General features: G+C 42.3%; 1 protein-coding gene across 1 annotated transcript in view; it reads left to right on the top strand.

Moving 5' to 3' along the window:
* The window catches only part of COL11A1 (collagen type XI alpha 1), a 126235-nt gene that overhangs the window by 57937 nt on the left and 49681 nt on the right, over positions 1-18617 (top strand). The window contains exons 34-42 of the mRNA XM_015563513.1: positions 4647-4700; positions 4829-4873; positions 5007-5060; positions 5162-5206; positions 8071-8124; positions 11530-11583; positions 16104-16157; positions 18044-18151; positions 18511-18600. Coding sequence (XP_015418999.1) covers positions 4647-4700; positions 4829-4873; positions 5007-5060; positions 5162-5206; positions 8071-8124; positions 11530-11583; positions 16104-16157; positions 18044-18151; positions 18511-18600 — 558 coding nt within the window. The remainder of the gene's footprint in view (positions 1-4646; positions 4701-4828; positions 4874-5006; positions 5061-5161; positions 5207-8070; positions 8125-11529; positions 11584-16103; positions 16158-18043; positions 18152-18510; positions 18601-18617) is intronic.

The following is an 18617-nucleotide window of genomic DNA, read 5'->3' as shown; positions in this document are numbered from 1 at the left end:
GGCACCTCCCCCCCAGGCCTTCTCCCTCGACCCTCTTGTCTGTGCCCAGGGACTATGCACACATGTATGTACATTCTTTGGTTAATCTCCGGCCTCCCCACCCCTCTTCCCTCGGAGATTTGTTTGTCTGTTCCATGCTTCCATGGCAAAAGGTCAAAATATCTTTGGGGGGGGGCACCATTCAACCCCCTACACCACCTAAATGCTATATTTTTCTCATTGAAGTATATGTATGTTATGGATAAACATAGATGGTTTTAAAAATACATGTTTACCATGGTGTGCTAATTTTTCTCAAGCTAATTTATAGAACGTCGTTACGGCTGCACTTGTAGCATTGACTAGATACAGTCAAGTGGTTAAACAAGTTAATATATAAATTCTTGTTATTGATATTAAGGTTGTTAAATACCCATGAGATTATCTGTCTGTTTATCTACCATCCATCTCTGTTTGACCCATTCAGGCTTGACAGGTATAGTAGGTAGAAATAAATGCTAATTATATAACAATCCCCAAACATGTATCTATTAATAAGCTTCACAAATAATCAGTGGGAGAGGGAAATGTCCTTTCCCCTCACAAATGTGAAAACAGGCACTCATCGTCATGTGACAGCAGTATTTGAGGCTTACTGTGTGGTCTTGTAATTTTCCTAGAAAAATTATTTTCTAGAAAATACATATTATACATATTACTAGAGGCCCAGTGCACGGCATTCATGCACCGGGGGGTGTGGGAGTCCCTCAGCCCGACCTGCACCCTCTCCAATCTGGGAGTTTCTGTCTGTCTTTGCAATCATATGAGCGAATTGTCTGAGACCTCAACTCAGTTTGGTTTGTTGCTTACAGAATAATAGAGGCTTTTTTTTTTTCTTTGCTTCATTGGTGGAGATTTCCTGGAAGTTTTAGGATATCTTCCCTTTAATTTTTCCACAAAAAAATATGTAATTATATATGTGTTTTCCGATGGTCTTAGGCGACTCCTATGAAAGGGTCATTAGATTCCTAAAGGGGTCGTGACCCACAAGTCGAGAACCACTGGTCTAGGAGATCCATCTGCCACCAGAACTACGATTCCCAGCATTCCTGGTGCTCCCCGAGCTCTTGGTTTTCTCTTCCTGCTCTGTCTCCACGTCCCATGGCCTCCCACTCTGCCAAGTCCTTCAAGCCGCCAGCTCTCCCTCTCTGCTCTCCATCTGACAGCTTGGGGAGCCAAGTTCCCCAAGCCACTCCACTTTCTGCCGGCTCTCCCGCCCTGCTCTCCGCCTGGCGCCTGTGTATGCAAATTGACCCGCCATCTTTGTCAGGTTAATTTGCATAGTCACTCCTGATTGGCTGGTGAGTGTAGTGGAGGGACGGCCAATTTACATGTTTCTCTTTTATTATATAGGATAATTCCTATTTCCTCTGTAGTAGGAGGTGAACATGAGCCTTTGAGCCTGGTAAAAGTCCTATGGCTCTGATTTTAAAATAATGCAGGCATCATTCACTGTCTGTGGCTGTGTTTCAAGCACTGATCAGGAATTTTCCCATTAACTACCATCCCTGCTCCCCTGTCCTGCCTCTCAGGTACCTGCTTTTCAAATGCCAGCATTTCTCACAAGTGCTGGGAGTGAGAGAAGACATTCCTGGCACAGCCCTGGGGTTCAGCTCTCCTCAGGTTACTCCCGGAATCACTGATCTAATTAGGAGGGTGAATTGCAGTTCTGCTGGTGCTTTGATTTAAAAACACAAAACTGTCATGTTATTTGAATTTCCTTTTCTGAGTATGACATTCTTATGTTTTGCTGTTTTTCACAGGTCAATTCTCTGTTCAATATTCTTTGAGTTTGGGGTTTATTATTAGTATTAGCAAAATGCTTCAGCATGAATAGAGAAGTGTTTCTTTCTAGCAGAATCAAACATTTTCCTTTATATTAAGGTTGTTAAATACACAAGACTCTCTAGCTTAAATGTTTGAAATTTTAGTCTTTATTATTTTCTATAACTTTCTTCATACATTGTATTTTATGCTCGGAAACCATTTATGTTTCTCAGTTCTACAATAAAAAATGATTGGCACATCCAAGATCAAAGATAACTTCAAAGATAACTTTCCTATGTGGAAGCCAGTGAATTTTAAATAGATTTAAATCTTTTTTGTATTAAAAGTGAAAATTGGCTGCCGATCTTCTTCAAGCAATTTAAAGACTATAATTAGACAATATTATGTATCCAGTATCTTACTAGCAAAATCTTGGTGGGTATTAAAAGATGCACTCATTCTGTGTACTATAAAGTGATAGGGAGCTATTTCAAAAAGTAACATCTATTTTAAGACAGGACACTTTGATAGTTAAAACAGCGTTTAAAACTATTTTTACATTTCACACTGACTGAGCCTTTTTTGCCATTAACCTTTGACTTTTGACCTTTTCCTTGCTGTTTGCTTTTTCTATTGAAAAGCAGATGATGCCGCTGTGTGGAACTTACATATTTGGTGATACTTCATTCTGTGACAAAGAAAAGAATGATTTAGTACAAACTGCCCAGTTGTTAGATTGGACATTTTTGTCTGTTTCCCATACATTTCTTAGAGCAGAAGCTATATAAGAAAATAAATTTATTAAAAATGAAATTGATGCGTAAGGGCTACTTGTTTTAGTGGAGTTTCTCTAAATGTGTTACCTATCTGTGCCACTCAGGACAGGAGTGAATATTTGTCCCTAAATAAAATCTGATAGAAGTAAATTATTTCCATATTCAGTTTTTCTCGCTTATCAAATTCCCAGCATATCACAAAGTAATACTGCACCAGACACAACTATCTGATTCTCTGTAGAGAAAGAAAAGAGGCTTTGAAAGCCTTCAAAAATGCAATTTGCAGACCTCTCCCCCTTGCTGTGAACATTAGGTGTCCTAGGGCTAGTCCTAGGGTCGGATATCGTCGTCTCCGTGGGCGTCAGAGATCTAGTGGGAAACGGGTTTGGGTTAGTGCTCTGACCATCAGCTGCCACTGGCTTTGTACGCTTTCCTGACTTGGGGAGGAAATGGGAATTGACAGCCTACATTCTGCACGTGTGACCTGGAGAAACTGTTAATAATGCGCATTCCTGAGTCAAAGGTCCGCGTGGGACCTGGCCATCCCGATGTCAGCAATCGCTCCAGGTTTTTCTGACACAGAGCAGCCTTTTACCACGTGGAGAAACATCCAGGGGTAATTCAGTCCATATGAGCGGATAAAAAAAAGCAAAAAGTGTCTTCCAGTCAAAGAAGGCTCATTATACTTCCTTTCGTGCCTGGGGCACGTGTCAACAGGACTGCCTTCTGCTCTTGGATGGGCATTTCATCGTTGTTGCATTTAATTCCCACGATGGTCCAAACGGGAACAGTGAGTCCTGGGGAGCTCACCCTCTACCCCGCCCCCCGTCTGATAATTAGCAAGTTGAACAGCACGGACTGAAGCCCTAATCTTCTCTATCTCATGGACAGTACCGAGGCCACAGCCACAGTCAAGCTCACAGGAATCTCTGAGCAGATGGAAGTCTGGACAGTGCACCAGGAGAAATGGGGAACTCGGGTGCAGTTCATTTCTAAAATGTGGCCGCTTGTAGAGGAAATGACATAACACCTTTACTGTGCATACTACATCTTTAGCCATTTACTGCTGTCATTGTCATTTTATATATATATAATTTATTTCAGAGAGGAAGGGAGAAGAGAGAGTGCAACATCCATGATGAGAGAGAATCACTGATCGGCTGCCTCCTGCACATCCACACTGGGTGTGGAGCCCATAGCCCGGGCCTGTGCCCTGACCGGGAATCGAACAGTGACCTCCTGGTTCCTAGGTCGACGCTCTACCACTGAGCCACCTCGGCCGGGCTCATTGTCAGTTTCACACCTTGCTTTCCTTGATCCCGATCTCCCCCAATTCCCTGGTACCTGTAAGCTGTTGCCTGGCCTCATTTCACAGAAGAGAAAACAACAACTTGTTCAAGGAGAATGAGCAACACTCCCAAGTTTTTTAGGTGAATGCGTGACAGAGACAAGTCTTGAATTTATGCCTTTGGAATTCCCAGAGCAGGACTGTGACACTGGCCACCTGCCTTAGACCTCAGCTAGTTCTGATCAGACATCACACAGGAAAGGTGGAGGGAGATTCGGTGTCTGTGACTTGATCCAGTTCTAAAGGCATGAAATTACTCAGTGAAGAGTGCTGTGTAGACTCATCCCAGAGTGTTAATTCAGGACAATATGGTATAATGTGCTCATTTTAATATTTGATTATTCATATTGAAACCTAGGGGTCTTCTCCAGAGTTGAAGCAAGTATGAAGAGTTAGACGCTAACCATTTACCGACTATAAAATGCCCATTGTCTGTAGTTGCTCTTTTGTAATATGAGAAATGACATATTTGATTCATGATTTTACCGAAAGTAAAAAACTGAAAATCTGTTTTATCCGTTCATGCTTCCAATGCACCCAGGATTGCCGCCGCCCCTGTAAGTTTGTCCTTCAATACAAGGGTGGAGTTTGCGCATTAAAGATGCACTTTCCATTTAAATATGACCAGCTTGTGAGAAGCACTGTGTTCCCCAAGATTCCCGCTTGTGGTTAAATGTCAGCTATCAAGTTCATGCTTCTTGTTTTCATCTTTGCAGGGTTCCACTGGATTTCCCGGGTTCCCAGGGGCCAACGGAGAGAAAGGCGCACGGGTACGATGCTCAAGTCTATTGCTCTGGCCTCGCTATGCTAGTGTAATGTCCTTGCCAAGGCCCCCTCCCAGCCCAGACCCGGCTCCCTGTGCCCACCAACCCTGACCCAGTCTCAACTGTCTTTGCAGGGCGTCGCGGGCAAGCCAGGCCCTCGCGGGCAGCGCGGTCCCACGGTGGGTACATTACATCCAATCCACATTTTCGTTTCGGACTTAATTTTCCAAGATGATTTTCTCCAGGAATAGCAATGTCTCCGGCGCCTCTGGCGTGGCGTGAGAGCGACATGGTCTTCTGTCCCCCCCGCAGGGTCCTCGGGGTTCGAGAGGAGCACGAGGCCCCACCGGGAAGCCGGGTCCGAAGGTACTGTCCGCGCCTGTCTCCTCGGGCTTCGCTGTGAGCGCTCCGTCCGGGGACGATGCTGGGAGCAGGACTCACTGGTTTTTTCCTTCTGTTGTTGGCAGGGCACTTCGGGCGGTGACGGCCCCCCAGGCCCTCCTGGCGAGAGAGTAAGTATGAGACGGGCACATCAGATAGAATCGATTTGAAGATTTTGCAAGTGATTACATTTCTAGGAAAGGGAACACGTGTCTGCAGCACACTTCCACGGCCGTCCACAAAATCCAGCGAGAGCGGAAACATTCCTAGTCTTTAACTGACTCCTCTAAAAGAAAGCTTCATCTTCCTACTTTTTATTTGTTTTTTAATCCTCACCCGAGAATATTTTTCCATTGACTTTTAGGGAAAGTGGAAGAGAGACGGAAAGACCAAGAGAGAGGGAAAGACCGAGAAACATCGATGTGTGTTTGGTTGCCTCCTGCACGAGCCCTGACTAGGGCCCAGGCCCGGGAGGAGCCTGCAACCTTAGTACATGCCCTTGACTAGACTCAAAACTGGGACTCTTCAGTCCACAGGCTGACATTCTATCCACTGAGCCAACTGGGTACGGCATCTTTCTATTTTAAAAAATATTTTTATTCATTTTTAGAGAGGAAGAGAGAGGGAGAGAGAGAGAAACATTGACGGGGCTGCCTCCTGTACACCCACTACTGGGGATCAAGCTCACAATCCAGGCGTGTGCCCCGACAGGAAATCGAACCGTTGACCTTTCCAAGAGCATAGGACGATGCCCAACCAATTGAGCCACACCGGCCAGGGTTCATCTTTCTTTTGCACACAGGTTATATGCTACTGATCTTGTCACAGAAATGAGAGAAATAACACGTGTAATTGGTCCAAGATGTCACTCTTAAACTCAAGCCATTTTTTTCTTCTTTTAAGTAGACGCGTGACACCGATGCCTCCTTCACTTTATGTTACACATTGATCCTCATTATGTCCGTGGAGCTGGCCAGCAGCATGATGCTGGTACAATACAAGCTCCCCGCGGCCATTAAATCACAACCCGTATGCACTCACATCAAGATAAAACATCTGTTCCAGTAAATAGAAAAACTGCTTATTTCCAATCGATGTACACTCAAGCTAAATGCACATGACTAAGCATGCCCTTTATTTTATTGTAGTTTTTTGGCAAAAAGGATCATTTTTGTAGTCAGATTTTGAAAAGCTATCCTCTTGAAAGAATTTTAAATATTAAATTGAATTACTGTGAAAGAAATTAGACTCACTTTAAATATTCTATAATTATTTTTAGTATGCAATCATAGACATATATTTTTATATTACTTTTGAAATTTATAAAGAAGTTTCACAAAAAGAAAAACAGAACTATCCTACAATGTATAACTTAAAACTGAGAATAAGTAAATTTTTTTGGAATAATGTTGGTATTTGTGACAAATGTCAGCAGATGAGACAAAAGAATAAATCCTTAGTTGTTGTCATTTCCAGCTTTGGTTTATATTTAACTAAATGAAACTTCCTACCAAATATTTCTCACTATTAATGAACTATCCTCAAATTAAGTCCATCCTATACAATTTGAGCTCATAAATAATACATACATTTTGAAATTTTTTATGGACCAAGTCGTGTTAGTAAGAAGATACAGTCAAATTAATTAAGATGGCCGACTCACTGAATGGAGTGGAAGCATTTAAGAAATTGTAGCACAACTAGGAATTTTGTCTTTAAAGCACAAACTAGTTTTTCTTTACGTATTACTTGTGCTTCCCAACATTTCATGATCAACCATGTCTTCACAATTTTATTTTGGAGCACAGTACTGACCCAATAGCATGCTTATGTGTAATTGTAAAAACACTTCAAGAACAAGAAGAAGATATTTTGAAGATAAATATAAAGGCTGATCCAAAATAATTTTTTTCCAAGAAACATTTATACATGTTTTAAACATATAGAATGTATTTCTTGTATTCTATGGAGTTAGTGTGACATTTCCTCCCTAGTGTACCCTCATTCTCTGCAAAGAATTTTTATAATGAACTGTTTAATTACATCTTAGGCACACAAATGAAAAATGATAGAAATAATATAAAAATATAGGATATCCTACAAGTTAAATATGATCACTCATACTCAATTATTTGCAGCTCAGGGTTGCCTGTTAGTAAATACTTGGTTAATACAGCATTCATTTGGATCTGAGATGACCAGATTTAGCAAAAACAAAACAAAATCAAAATAAATAAAATAAGTGAGACATCCAATTAAGTTGAACTTTTACATAAACAATGAATAATTTGTTACATAATTATGTCCCTTGAAATATTTGGGACATATTAAAATTATTCATTATTTATCCAAAATTCAAATTTCACTAAACACTGGGTATTTTATCTGGCAATTCTCATTGAGTTTCAATACTGTTTTTACAGAGTCTTTATTTTTTACCCCACCTGGAAACTCTTTTGATTAATGCAAAAAGCATATGTCACACTCTTTTGTGAAATATTATGAAGACCCAGTGTTGCATCTTTATTTTCTCTGAGGAAGTAAAATGAGATACAGTCTTCAAAAGTAACCTATTTTAAGTACAGAGATTAGTTAAAGGCATCTTCTCTGGTCTTTTTGAGGAAATCACTTACTTGTTTCCTTCTAGTTTATATGACTAGAGTCAGAATATGTAGAAAGTCCATTTAAAAAAGAATTTTTCTTTTGGGGGATTTGGAATCAGCTAATGTTCAAAGCAGAGCGTCCGTGGAACTTCCTGGCCCGGCCCTGGCTCACGCCTTTCATATGAACGTGCCGTGTGGCTCTGGGGCTGAATCGTGTGAAAAGCATCCCCTTCGCTCTTCGCTGAGCACCGGTGTCTCGTGTGTCGCCGTAGTCGTCAACGTGGGGAAGAAGCTACGTGCTCTGTGTGCATCATCTGTAGACGCAACCCGCGAGGTGTCAAGGCGTGTTGTACGGCGTGTTCTCAAGTGTCCCCTCTGCTCTTGACTTTCAGGGCCCTCAAGGACCTCAGGGTCCGGTTGGATTCCCAGGACCAAAAGGCCCTCCTGTAAGTAAGCGTTTTCTCTGTCTTTCTTCATGTGAGAATGTGGTGTATTTGTGAGAGACATGGCTTACGTTGAAATCATTTCTCGATACACACATTGATGACAATTCCTATGAAAACAAAATTGCAATGAATGACGTCACATTCTACAGATATTTTCACTTTGTGATGTTTACTGAGTGTTTCTGGTTATCGTGTAATTATATCTTACTAAATATTCTTTCAAAGTGTATCAAAGACTAGAACAACATGAATATTGTTCTCTCTCAATGACTCCTCTACTGCAACTAATACCACTCATGGCATAAAACACTGTGATATCCAGTGTGCCCTTCAAAATACATGTGGGTCGCAGACTTCTCCTGTCCTCGCTGGTGGAAGGGATGAGGGAGCGCTCTGGAGCATCTGTTATAAGTCACCAGCCCCGTTCAGGAGGGTTCCACCTCATGACTGAAGCACCTGACGAAGGTCTCCCCTCAATAGCATTACCTTAAGGGTTACATCTTTACAAAAAATTCTGATTTCAGAAAGGAATGTGGTGGGGGGGTGGGGGCGGGGAGAAAACATCAATGATGAGAGAATCATTGGCTGTCTCCTGCACCCCCCCTACTGGGGATCGAGCCCACAACCAGGCATGTGCCCTGACAGGGAATCAAAAGGGGGAGGGTCTTCGTAGCAAAGTCTCCAGGTAGTTCTGACAAATGCTCAACTCTGTCCACCACTGTTCTTGTCTAGACTTGAATGTGCACACAGATCATGTTGGCACCTTGTTAAAAATGTAGATTTTGATTCAATAGGTCTTTGGTGCGTTCAGTACAAGTCTTGAAAAAAGGAACCGTTCAGAACATTCTAAATTAAGATGTTAAAATTTTAAATAAATGTTATGTGTGATTACATTATATATTTAAACATGTTGAAAATAATTTATAAATAAATACATATGTTCTCCAATTCTTAATGCGTTTGAACAACCCTCTATTTCACTGTTACTTTCCAATGTGACTTCAGCTCACATCTTCAGAAGATAAATTTTTTATTGTGAAATACTGACTTGAATAGTAAATGTTAAAGCAGTCTCTTGCCTTCTACAGTAATTTCAGACAGCATGTGCAGTCTACACAGACACACGTACAAGTATGTTTAAAATATTAGTTTAACACTACAGTTTTATTACTGCAAACAGATCAAGAGCAGATTATCTGCATTACTGCATTATAAACAAATTAATGCAAACAGCTAGTATTAAATGTAGGATAATAACTACACATAGGATTCTTTTCATGAGTATTTCGAAGCCACGTGCATAGACCACTGTTTAGCAGCATAAAAACTAGTGTCGTGTGTAACTTGCACATTATCGCACCGTTTACTCGTGGGCATATGTTTAAGGATTGTTTTCCTTCGTGCAATGTAACTTTATTGTCAGGGAGAGCCACTCGACCCACTGTTCCTCAGACTTTTCCAGCCTGTTCTCTCGTGCCTTTCCCACAAGTTTGGAGCCATTGATCATGCGTGCATTCTGTATGAGGCGTTAGAAGTGCAAGTGCCTCCACTTGAACGGAACGCACTCTTGTTGGAGAGACACGACAATGCGAAGGAACATGCGTTCACTGCAGAGACAGTGGTTTCTATACTCTGTTTCTCTGGCAAGTGAAACGTTAGAGCATGAGATAGAAGCACCATCATGTCTCCGGGGGGCATTTGCATAATGTTTAGGGAAGAATGCCTTCATCTCTGTGATGGAGAAGGAAGTCTTGGGTGGAGGGTGAGAGCAGCCTCCTCTTCCTGCAGGTTAATCGGTCCATCTTCATTGTAATCATGAAATGTGTGCTGTGTACACACAATGTACACATACACACGTACAAATATGGATTGTGGATTGAGTGCTGCGGATAGTCATGATTAGAATGGCAATGCCAAGTCCATGTCAGCATACAGTTTCCCCACTTAAGGGTAATTTTTAACGTGAGGCGATGAAGGTCTATAATATGACTGTTATAAGACACATCCTACTTACAGGAGAGGAAAATTCAAAACTCAGTGCCTAATACCTAGCTATGTAAAAGTTGCCTTGGAACGAAGGAATGGTTAAATGGCATCGCATTTTGGGGGCCTTGGTTAAAAACATTCCAGTTTTGGTTCTGGGGGGGAGGATGGCATCAGAATCGCTGGAAAATAATGAGCCAGTCCCTGAGCAAGCCATGGTCTCGGGAAATACCATGAGAGCGGCCTTTAACTAGCGCCCTTAGCTCGCCTGGCCACCCGTGTGTCCGCAACGATGAGATGAGGGAGCAGGTGGGAATGAGGGGAGGCCAGGACCCTTCTTCCCGAAGGGCTGTAGACGAGCTAGAAAAGGCTCCTTCCAGGGAAGGATGTGGTGGTGAAAATGAGTTTATTTCTAAATAAACCCCTTATTCCAGCTCAACATAGAAAAAGCATGATGTTCCGAAGCAGATTTATGTAGATAGTGCATTTGTTTAAACAAATACAGAGATGTATTTAAATAATTAACATATCATGACAAGTATATCTGTCATCATCAAAATGGTGGTTTTTCTTCATTTATCCAGAATGGCAAGGCTGTGTGTGCCCACCTCTATAAACATGTCTTGAAATGTGAACTGATCCTTAGAATGGCTTCTGAGGAGGTTGGATAACTCATAGCGCAGCCCGAAGAAGCAGCCGATTGCTCCTAAGTGTCCGAAACATAGGAACCTCACTGAGTTGTTTACTTTAGTGCTTAGTTAATTGCTTCATTTATTTCTTCGGTCATGACGAAGACAGCATCCTCTACAAAAAAGGGATAGCAGAGTAGACCTGCTCTCCCGTGCTTAACAAACATGATGCTTCCAAGAAAATTTGAGAAATCCTACTGGGAAAAATTGGTCCTGATAATGTCTAAAATTGAGCGAAGTACCTTCTTTTCTTTTCTTGAAGCAATTGAGAGATAACTGCCATTGTTTATAACAGAGTTTGTGTTTCTTTTCATTGTCAGTTAAGAGCTCAGACCACCACTAGAGGGCACTGTCTTTCTCTCCTTTCCAAGTCTTGATGGGTTGAAAATTGATCAGAAAAGGAGGGCAAAATATACTCATATTTCAAGTACTAAAGAACTAACATTTTTGCAAAAATAAAAACAAGTATTTGTCACTATTCCTTTTAAAAAGGTAACTACTAGTGAAGATAATTGAAATGTAAAATGTTCAGATTAGGGTTGTACAATTTTCTCTTGGTCTCAGTTCAGATAGAATTATACCAAAAATTATATATATATATATATTTTCTCAACAGAACATCAAAAATACAATATCTAATGAAAATACGAGAACGTTATCTAACATATTCCATGAGACTATACAACCAGTCATACATATTTATAGCATGTGGTGTTTTTATTTGTGATTTCAGGGACCACCTGGGAAGGATGGCCTGCCAGGGCACCCTGGGCAACGTGGAGAGACTGTAAGTGACCTCCCTCTTCCTATTACAATTGTCCTTCTCTAGCACCCCATCACTGAACAGAAAGCTACTTTACTTAACAGCTCAGTTACCAGGTTAAGGACAATGGAGAAATTGATACTATTGAAACTCTTTTTTTAAAAAAAAAACAAACAAAGAAAGATATTTTTATTGATTTCAGAGAGGAAGGGAGATGAAGAGAGAGAAACATCAATGATGAGAGAGAATCACTGATCGGCTGCCTCCTGCATGCCCCACGCTGGGGACTGAGCCCGCAACCCGGGCATGTGCCCCGACCAGTAATCAAACCCTGACCTCCTGGCCCTCAATCACTGAGCCACGCCGCTGGGCCTATGGAAACTCTTATTAAAATATATTTTTAAAATGCATAAATAGGACCATGTTTGTATCTAAACACCTAAAAGGACAGACTTGAGGGCATGGGATGTTAGTTGATTTGCTTGTCCTGATGGTCAATTACAGCATCTTGGGATGAGCTGATGGGGAGACCCCATTATTTTTGTGACACCTCCACCCTGGCCCTTTCACTGAAGGCTTTGTTTGCAGATATATTCCAGCCAACCCTATCACCCCTCCACCCTCTACAGGAAACACATTAAAGTAAGCCATGCAGGTGACACATTCTTCTTCTCTCCAGAACAAAAGGATGCAATGTTTTCTGATGTTGAAACCACAAGGCTATATAATAACTGGTCTGGAACAAGGTCAAATGCATCCTCTTGCCTCCAGTAGAAAAATATGAATGGGAACATGTGACTGAATGTTATTTAACGTTATGAACAGTGTAACATTAAATACATGAGTAGGGCAGGGGAACACTGGGAGCTCAGCTATGCCTTACCGATCCTGGCAGGTTTGTGGGTTTACTCTGCCACCATCACAAAACCAGGTGTCAGGCTATGCCGGTGGGGTGTGAGTTTAAACAGAAATCATCGTGGATTAGCATGTTGACTTAGAATCCCATTTTGCTTCTCATCGTTGGTTAATTTTATCCAGATTTCTTAAGGAAATCACCACACAGACTAGCTTTGAGGATGAGGCTCCAAAACATTTGAGGGCATTCTGTGAGCACAAAGATGTATTTGGAGTCGCATCAAAGTCCACGATAACAAATCTGAAAATGTGATGATTTTCTGTGTAGTCTTGTGTCATTCACCAAGTGACAGTTGTTGGTCTAAGAATTTTTTCGCTTTAGTCAGATTGTAAACTTCAAAGTCTTGGATTTCAAAAATACATTTCAGAATGATTTAGTGAGACCAAAGAGTAAAATTGGTTGGGTTTTCTCCCGGGAAAGATAACTACATGAAGAGCATAAAATAAACCCTCTAAAGAAAAATCCACATTCAACTTTGCAAATGCATTCTCATTTAAATATTGCAGTCAATCATTTTTAACCAAGTCCTGGTAGAGCTTTGTGGGAGTAATTCTATAATATTCCCAAAATGTCTGCGAAGGGAGGGATACCTAGAGAATTTTCATTATAAAATCCCTTTTGTCTTCAACTTAATAAGAGCTTCTGCTATCTCCAGAGTAACCATATTATATATTTAAATTTAAACAAAGAGGGAAAATAGCATATTAATGAATGATTCTAGGGTGGATGTTCTCATTGAGTAGTTTCTCCTAGACCTAGACAAAGCCTAGCATTATTTCTGGAAAACTGTATTTCAGATTTCAAATCCACTTTTTAAAAATATATATATTTTTAATTGATATCAGAGAGGAAGGTAGAGAGAAAAAAATATCAATAATGAGAGAGAATTATCAATCAGCTGTCGCCTGCACGCCCCACACTGGGGATCGAGCCCGCAACGTGGGCATGTGCCCTGACCAGAAATGGAACCGTGACCTCCTGATTCATAGGTCAGCACTCAACCACTGAGCCACGCCAGCCGGGCCAAATCCACTTTTAAGAGCAATAGTGAATAATCTTATTGCCAGGAACCTTTCTTTCTCATGTGTGTGTGTGTGTGTATGTATGTATGTATGTATGTGTGTGTATGTATGTGTGCACGCTGACTGGGATTTAAAAGATTACCTTATACAAGAATTTAGAGTAGCTGTATTTTGCTATATATGTGTTACCTCATCTTTAAAAATGGATATTTGTTACATTGGAATTTTGTCCTCAGGCAGAAATCCTTGAGTTGAGAGTTCAATCTGACATTTTACCGTCCAAAGCTTTTTGAGACCACTGGGAATTATTAGAAATAGTTTCTGTTACACTGAAGCAGCCCAAGTTTCTCTCAGAAACACAGTGCCAAGTCCTGTATCGATCCTAATGCAGACAATGAGGACAGTGAAATTGTTGAAGATTTTGCTGATCTTGATTTAGTCATCAATTCAAATGGTAGCTTCAGCCAAGAATTCAAGAGAAGGCTGAATGCTTGGCCGAAGCTACCATTTGAATTGATGGGCCGAGCAGCCATGGGAGAATCGGGGGAGATCGCCAAGAGCAAAGAGGGCTTATTAGAGACCAAGGCTAAGACCACCCACACCCTCCTACTCCCAGTTACTGTGTGCGGATGGGAAAGTTGGGCGGTGAAGAAGGCTGATAGAAAAAACAAGATTCAGTTGAACTAAGCTACTAAAAAGAGAGACAAACAAGGGGGTCCTAGAGCAAGAGAAGCCTGAAACATCGCTGGTGGCAAAAATGACAAACCTGACACATCTGGGCACATGATGAGAAGGTGGGTTCTTTGGAAAAGACGGTTATCGCTGGGAAACACAGAAGGCAGCAGCCAAAGAGGAAGAGCAAAAGTGAGGCGGACTGGCTCCAGGAAGGAAGCCACAGGCGTGAGGATGCAGGGGCTGAGCAGGGCTGCTGAAAGCAGGACAGAGTGGGCACACTCTCATTCAGGGGGTCACCAGGCGTTGGCGCTAAAGGCATGTAACGCGCACGTGGAGATGCTCAGAATAACGGTTCCATTCTTACAGGCCTGGGGGGCTGCGATATAAATGGGGGGGGGCACATGTGGCTGCCCTTTGCTTTTTGACCTTATTTTTTAAAAAAATATCAGAGAGGAAGGGAGAAGAGAGAGAAACATCAACGATGAGAGAGAATCGTGGATCGGCTGTCTCCTGCACGCCCCCCACTGGGGATCGAGCCCTCAACCCGGGCCCGGGCCCCAACTGGGAATTGAACAGTGACCTGGTTGATAGGTCCACGCTCAGCCACGGAGCCACGCCAGCCAGCCAGGCGCTTCCTGACCTCATTATCATCCCTCTGATGTTATAGCGAATAAACCTTGCAAATACCATATGCTTTAATTCAGTTCTTTGGAAGGGTTGTCTCTCAGTATTTGGAGTCTTATTTCTCCAACTGTTAAACATAAGTTCACTCACATGAGAAAGACACTTGCCAACCATAATACAGGCATGCAGAATGAATAACCCATGAGTCTGGAAAAATACAGATACCAAATATAGCCCAAAGGCATGATTTAGCCAGTGCACGCAGCTAACATATAGCAGATTCTTCCTTAATTACTCATCCTATGCAAGATACATTTGTAAGTATATTCTTTGGGGTTTTAATAAAGAACACTGATCAAATGCTGAGATGTTTACTAGTCATGTCAAGTATTCTTTTTTTATAGTATTCCTTTTTAAAATATATATTTTTATTGATTTTAGAGAAGAAGGGAGAGGGAGAGATAGAAACATCAGTGATGAGAGGGAATCATTAACCGGCTGCCTCCTGCACACCCCCTACTGGGGATCGAACCTGCAACCCCGGCATGTGCCCTGATCGGGAATCGAAAGGAGACATCCTGGTTCATAGGTTGATACTCAACCACTGCACCACACTGGCTGGGCTCAAGTATTCTTTTTATAAATAAATTTTACACCCTGTGTATTTTACACGATTGTTGGGATGCAGGAAGGAGAAGGGCTTTGACATCATCGACTGTGGATTCATGTCTGAGTTCAGAATCAGGGGGCCTGTTGGGGAGAGTGTCTACCATCCTCATTGATTCCGCCCGTCAGCAGCGCTGGGTGACAATGATCTCATTTGACCTGAGCAGCGGGGCTGAGGACATGTTTCCACTCCAGGGTCATCCAGGGTCTTACTCTGTTTTCTGCTCGTATTGAAAGTCGCCATGGGACTGTCATGTGAAATAATGCACGTGGTGAATTTTGAATTTTAAAGAGCAGGAAAATAATGACACACTAAGTGTTTTAGCCAACAGTGACTTCCTTTTCATGTGCGGTGTTCCATTATCTCGGAGAATTTTAATTTATGTGTCGTACCCTGTAGAGCAGTGGTTCTCAACCTTCCTAATGCCGCGACCCTTTAATACGGTTCCTCATGTTATGGTGACCCCTGATTTCATTGTTACAAATTGAACATAATTAAAGCATAGTGATTAATCACAAAACAATATGTAATTATATATGTGTTTTCCGATGGTCTTGGGCGACCCCTGTGAAGGGGCCGTGACCCACAGGTTGAGAACCGCTGCTGTAGAGCTTTAATGGATGATGCTTTCTCTCTCTAGGGATTTCAAGGCAAGACCGGCCCCCCTGGGCCCGGGGGCGTTGTTGGACCACAGGTACATCCTGACACCTTGTCTCCCTAACGCGCCTTATCTTCCTGTTTCTATTCTCACCTCTGCCAGCTTCTTAGGATTGAAGACGAGCTATTTTTGTATTTCAGCAGCATTGTAATATATGCATCTTGCTTACATCAAATGAACTTCAGCAATTATTGCTTAGGTAAAGTGATTTCTAACTGAACTGAGTGAGTAAACTAGAAGGAAAATCTTAAAAATAAGTCAGAAAATTCCCAGTGTGGTGAGTCTGGCCATGGCAGCATCTGCCGGAAACCCACAATGCCTTGTTAACGAGGCCGGCCAGCCCTGTTCCCGGAATTTCAAGTTACAAAAGGACTTTAGTCTTCTGAGTATAAATTACACTTAGAAGTGGATTAGAAATATAAGGCTTTGATCCAATTTTATTCTAAAAATGTAACATTTGTAATATGTTGTATCTTAAGATTTTTGTCTTCATAACAAAGATTTTAGCAGGTGATGTATTGAGTATGCATCTTCATTGGATTATTTTTATTGGTACTTTTGAGAAAGAAAAACCAATGGCCTGTTTCAAATGTAATCACATTTTCCTGTTAAGACAAAGGGTGTGATTTAAAAGGAGCAATATTGATTGCAGTCCTTGCCAGTCACTTTTTTTTTCTTGGCACAGTTGTGTGAATCACTGCTCATTTTTGTCTTCAGTGGTGATGGCCATTAAATTAGGATCCATTTTACATTCCTTACTATTAAATTCTGATAAAAAATTGAAGGGAAATTTCCTTTGGGGGAAATGATTGCCTATTGATGGTAAGGTGGGGGCTTGCAGCAATAAACAGGGTGTCCCAAACATGTATACACACTTGAACAGCTGATAGCTTGGTTTTGAAAATGAAATGTATTAAAAAACACACACTGCCTTCACAATTATTCAAAGTGTGTGTATACATTTTTTGGGGGGGGGAGAGACACCCTATATAATTAAAGGAATTTAAACCTAAAAATGTACACTCCAGTTTGGGGCATCTGGTTGTTTATCCAGGACCGAAAGGTAAGAGCCAGTTGCATCTTCAGGTTGTAGGAAGACTACCCTCCCACAAGCACAGCATCTGCGCACTTTGCATTTACACATCTTTCGTTGCGTACCTTCCAGGGCCTTGTTCTAAGTGGAGACAAGAGCGCTGGTCTCCGTTCTCTGGGTCCTCCCGCGAGCTCATTAAACTCTGTCGCCACAGAACAGCTGCGCTCGGGGACACGTGAATGACCTGGCATTTTTCACGGTGGCATTTGCAGCCGTTTAAGGCAGCGGGTTATTTGTTACAGCCTCCGGGCGGGAGGAACTGCCAGCCCAAACCCATGGCCTGACGATCCCCTGCCACTCGCCAGACTTTGTCAGATGAGGGTAGATTAACAGTGAGGGCTCCACTTGGGACATTCCGAGGGGACCACGTTGGTTGTTTGGGTTCCTGGAAACCTGAGCTCAATTTCAGGCCGTGATTCATTGAGTAGCTACCATTCTGGTCCCAATGGCTTTTTTTCTTCACTCCTATTTGATACCTTAGACAAAAAGAGAGAAGGGGACAGACTAGAGGTAGAAACCATAGCTTTTTACAGCACTCGGACTGACCTCACTCTGAAGATTCCTGGTGTTGAACAAAGAGAGCAGCTCTTTCCATTTTTCATAGCTTTCCCTTGGACACTCTGATTCTAAGAGTACACGTCATCTTTTTAGACTCCTGCCAGACAGGGCTCTGCCAGCGCTCTATGGGAAGTGTTCTGTGGGGCATCCTGAAAATCACTGAGAACAGGAGACGTCATGCAAATGAATGAGAAGGATGCACTATGTGGGGTTTGTGTTATCTTTGCAAAAAATGAAAGCGCGATCTAACGAGTTCTGCCTTTCCATTGAGGGGCCCACTGGCGAGACCGGTCCCCTGGGCGAACGCGGACATCCTGGGCCCCCGGGGCCGCCTGGTGAGCAAGGCCTTCCTGGCGCTGCAGGAAAAGAAGGTGCAAAGGTACAGATGCTCAGGGGTGTTCTTGGCCGACAACATCCACCTACTGTTCACTCCAGCTCCGTGTCACTGGTCATAGTTGGGCTAACTACACGGTGGTGGAGTGTTCCCATGAACGTCACTGAAATACTCCCTTGGCTGTACTTCAGGGCATGACCGAACAATGATATAAGAAGCTTGCTCAATTGACTATAAAACCATCCATTTATATCCATATGAAATATATATGTGGTGTTTATTTTAATGTATGTGGCCTTTCCCATCATGTGCTCACTGTGAAATGATAGGGGGAGCTACAGTTTTGTTTGTGGTCACATGTATGGAAATCACTCCCTGTGACGGATGTATGTTCTACCCCTCAGGGCGACCCAGGCCCTCAAGGCGTCTCAGGGAAAGACGGCCCGGCAGGCCTCCGTGGTTTCCCCGGCGAACGAGGTCTCCCTGGAGCTCAGGTACCATCACCGTGAAT

Source organism: Myotis davidii, unplaced genomic scaffold (assembly GCF_000327345.1).
Source record: "Myotis davidii unplaced genomic scaffold, ASM32734v1 scaffold217, whole genome shotgun sequence".
Classification (NCBI taxonomy): domain Eukaryota; kingdom Metazoa; phylum Chordata; class Mammalia; order Chiroptera; family Vespertilionidae; genus Myotis; species Myotis davidii.
Note: the sequence above shows the minus strand (reverse complement) of the source record. Positions and strands in the feature narration are given on the sequence as shown.